The sequence below is a fragment of the Setaria viridis genome, chromosome 2, assembly GCF_005286985.2.
Source record: "Setaria viridis chromosome 2, Setaria_viridis_v4.0, whole genome shotgun sequence".
Lineage (NCBI taxonomy): Eukaryota > Viridiplantae > Streptophyta > Magnoliopsida > Poales > Poaceae > Setaria > Setaria viridis.
This window is the reverse complement of record NC_048264.2, coordinates 10,966,434-10,970,039: the sequence shown is the minus strand read 5'-3', so window position 1 is coordinate 10,970,039 and position 3,606 is coordinate 10,966,434. Positions and strand designations below refer to the sequence as shown.

General features: G+C 48.3%; 1 protein-coding gene across 1 annotated transcript; it reads right to left on the bottom strand.

Moving 5' to 3' along the window:
* Positions 1 to 860: 860 nt before the first annotated feature.
* Positions 861 to 2,916, bottom strand: LOC117842871 (palmitoyl-acyl carrier protein thioesterase, chloroplastic). Its single transcript, XM_034723395.2, has 6 exons — positions 2,374 to 2,916; positions 2,121 to 2,254; positions 1,929 to 2,042; positions 1,633 to 1,813; positions 1,450 to 1,518; positions 861 to 1,326 (listed from the first exon to the last, which is right to left on the bottom strand). The coding sequence occupies exons 1-6, from the start codon at positions 2,737 to 2,739 to the stop codon at positions 1,045 to 1,047; spliced, it is 1,146 nt and encodes a 381-aa protein (XP_034579286.1). The 5' UTR covers positions 2,740 to 2,916; the 3' UTR covers positions 861 to 1,044.
* Positions 2,917 to 3,606: the final 690 nt, after the last annotated feature.

The window sequence follows — 3,606 nt, the reverse complement described above, 5'->3', positions numbered from 1 at the left end:
GCACATCAGGCAGGGATGCAGAGTTGCTGAGGGGCGGTGGTCGAGCTGCAGGTCCATGGCAGCGGTTGGGCGGCGGTGCTCGATTCCACGGCTGTTGTAGCCTGCAGCTTGATTTGCACCGACAATGCTCAATTCGGTAGGCGGCAGTAAAGCCAACACCTCACTGCTCCTCTTCCTCTAGCAAGAACACACGAGCACCACCAAATCCAGGTTGAATAACCAATTCACGCAAGCTAAATCTTCCTTCTCTCTGATCCCTCTTAGTTGTATTGCACATCAAGCAATGAAATCAGATAAGCCCCAATCCACTTGCAGATTGACAAGCGTGCAGCTGCAGCTCCCAAATTCGATCTCCTACCGCTGTGTCACGCGTCCTCATGCAGGGAGGTGAGATGCGGATAGGCGGCGCGGGGAGCAAGAGAAGGGAGGTGATGAGCGCCGTGTGGCCGAATAACGGATAGGGCGAAGGGGAGCTTGCAGACCAGGATAACAAATAGAGATTCGAACTCATAAGCGGGGCGGGGGCGGTCCGTGGTTGATGCGCGAACTGAGATGGAGTGGGAGGTGACATCAACGGTCAATGATGGATGGCTGAATCAGTCGATGATGGAGTTGGATCGCGGGTTGATTTCAGTAAAGTTCAAGGGTTTTTTTCAAAATAACTACAACGGTCGGAAGAAACAACCGCACTTTAATATTTAATATTAGGTATATAGATAAGGTGTAGCCATGCGACGTACAGTAGTATGCCAATAAAGCTAGTCACGCCAGATTGAATCTTAAAAAATCCATTGTATTGTGATAGGCCATAGTTCTTACAATCCTTGTTTTAATATTATGAAAACCACTTGAACTTTACATAGTCGGCAAGTAAAGTAGCCTCTTATTCATGGAGTTCGAAAATTCCCAATCAAACATCGTATCTCACATCCCAGCATGCAGGCAAAAAGAATGAAGAACCTAACTAAAGCACAAGTGAACATACACGAATCTTGCAATAGACCCAAGCAAGTACGAAAACAGAGTGTACCACTACACTACATGTCAGGGCTGTTTCGTCGCCCCTGGACGCCCCTTGCAGCGCCACTCCGCACGCGCCCTGACGATCTCGGCTCCGTCATCCTGCTGCCGTATCAGGTGCGTGCTGTTCAGGTCGGAGCAGCACCGGCTTGACGCCGGAACCGCCGGTGGCTCGTCGGTCGCCGGCGAGGTCGTGGTCGTCATGCTGGTGAGCGACTCGAGGAGCTGCGACTGGCGGCACTCCCGGCGGTAGTCCAGCGTGATGCTCGTCAGGTGGTAATCCTCCAGCACGTCCAGCGGTACACTCTGCATATGATGCACATCAGAATTCAGGTGTTCAGCAATCAGCATTGTATTTAACCATCATTATTCCATTCAGAGATGGTGTGAGATGATGTGTCAGAGTGTCAGTACGACCGATTTATCTACCTCCAGGATCCAACCGATGTACTTGACATTGTTCACATGCTGGTTGACATCCATGTCGCTCCACCTGGGCTGAAAGCGAACAGGTTATGTCAGAGGATCAAGTTCTCCTCATGGCCGAATGGAATGGGAAGATTCTGACATTAGAACAGCTGAACAAGCACGTTCTGATTCTTAATTTCTTACAGCTAGTCCTGATCGTATGTGCTCCGCCGTCGAGTCGGTGAGCTTCTCGATCTTGCGGCCGCCGCCGTTAGCGTCGGCAGTGATGATGCTCCGGTCCAGGTAGAAGGGGAGCACCTCCTGCCTGACCTCCTCGGGGATCTTGGACAGCCTCCGGGTCTCTCTGTTCATCATCACCCAGTTGCTGATGCACAATCGAAAGTCGATCCATCAAAGCTTGTTACGTTACATCTAGTACTTAATTACACACATGATTCACAATTGTAACCTGTAATATACTTGTAGATTCGATGATTTACCTTGTGGCTCTTGCAATCATGTTCTTGGTGTTGCGGTCCCGGATGATCCAGTCACGGCGCATGCCGTTCTTCCCTGACGACGCGACCCAGGTGTCGATCTCGACGACATCTCCCCTGTACATGCCAGAAGACATGAGAAACACATGAGACCCAGTAAACATAGCTACCAAGGTCAGGAGGGTGTTTCTGTACCATCTGCTGTACTTGTTGACCTGGATGTTGATTCTCGTGACGACCCAGATGAGCTTCCTGAGGCTCATCTGCCGTGTCGCGCCGAAGCCGTCTCCGGCAAGCCCGGAGCACATCACATGGTTCAGTGCTGTCTCCTGCACATACAGATCTGCTGGTCAATCTTCAGACAGGAAACATTTATGAAAGTTCATCAATCATTGCATTTGCAAAGTAATTAGCAAGGTTTCAGGGTGAGTGACTGAAGTGTGTGCACCTGCAGGAGGTTCATGAGGGTCTCCATGGTGGCAGTCCGGTCAGGCCCGATCTCGTAGGACCTGATCACAAACTGCTGCCTGTACACAAGCCTCCCTTCCACAAACTTGCCGAGCCGGAAGGCATCGCCACCGTCGTCCATGGATGACGGTGCCGGGACCTGCCGAACGTCGGCCGCCACCGCTGCGCCGTTCAGCTTGACAGCGCCGTTGACAGCTTCCACCGTAACACGTCTGCCATTCCTGCCGCCGCCATTGTCACAGCTCCTCACAAGCAGCCTCCCGCCCTTCGCCTTCTCAGGCTTGCCAAATACGAGCTGGCCGCCGGCGACGACGCGCGTAGCGGCTTGCGGCGCCGGCATCGCCATTATTGGTGGTGCAGTTGCATCGTGTTGTGCCAATAAAAGGCTATATATGGAATGATATGCTTGGAGTTGGAATAACTTGGAAGCAATTTGGCTGCGTGTTACAGCAAGGAACAACCAAGAAATAGAGATAGAGAGATTAGCGGCAGGGTTATGTTATTATTATGCGTAATGGTGGCTCATGGTACGAGCCTAGTGTAGATAATAGTGGTTGATCAGTTGCCCTGACTACGAGTTTGGAAAACTAGATGAACAAAATCTGGCAGCTGATAGCTGAACTGCCCTGCCAAACGTGACACCTAAGATGGCTATTCAACGCGTTAGATGCACCAAACCTGCTACACATATGTATATCCTCATACAGATTTTCATTACCTTCTCATATCTGGACGGTGCTCTAAAATCCTCCCATGTAAACGCCCATGACAACTGTAAGCAGGGCAACGCTGCACTTGAGGTGAGAACTGAGAAGGGTGCAGAGGGGAGTGTGTGTGTGTGTGTGACACTATATATATATATATATATATATATATATATATATATATATATATATATATATATATATATATATATATATAGTTTGTAATTCAAACTACAAATGTATTATTTTATTTTACTGAACGATTTGGAAAAATACCATTTGAGACAATATGTGGGTCACAATTCTATTTCAATGAAAATAATATACATATTGAACATAGTTTAATTTTGAAAAATCATCTCTAATAGAACATGTTTTCCTCTGATGTTGTTTGCTTTGATTGTTTAACTCTTACAAAATTTGGGCTCAACTCGCTCATTGAACGAGTTCTGCTCGGGGTTCGGATTTTATATTGTTACTCTTAGGAATCATCGTTATTATATTCATGG

Excerpts from the sequence above, each read along its gene's own strand:
- LOC117842871 (XM_034723395.2), bottom strand. The coding sequence starts at position 2,739 with ATGGCGATGCCGGCGCCGCAAGCCGCTACGCGCGTCGTCGCCGGCGGC. Across the intron at positions 2,043-2,120 it reads GTCAACAAGTACAGCAGATG|GGGAGATGTCGTCGAGATCG; the intron begins GTACAGAAACAC and ends TGGCATGTACAG. Across the intron at positions 1,519-1,632 it reads ACATACGATCAGGACTAGCT|CCCAGGTGGAGCGACATGGA; the intron begins GTAAGAAATTAA and ends GTTCGCTTTCAG.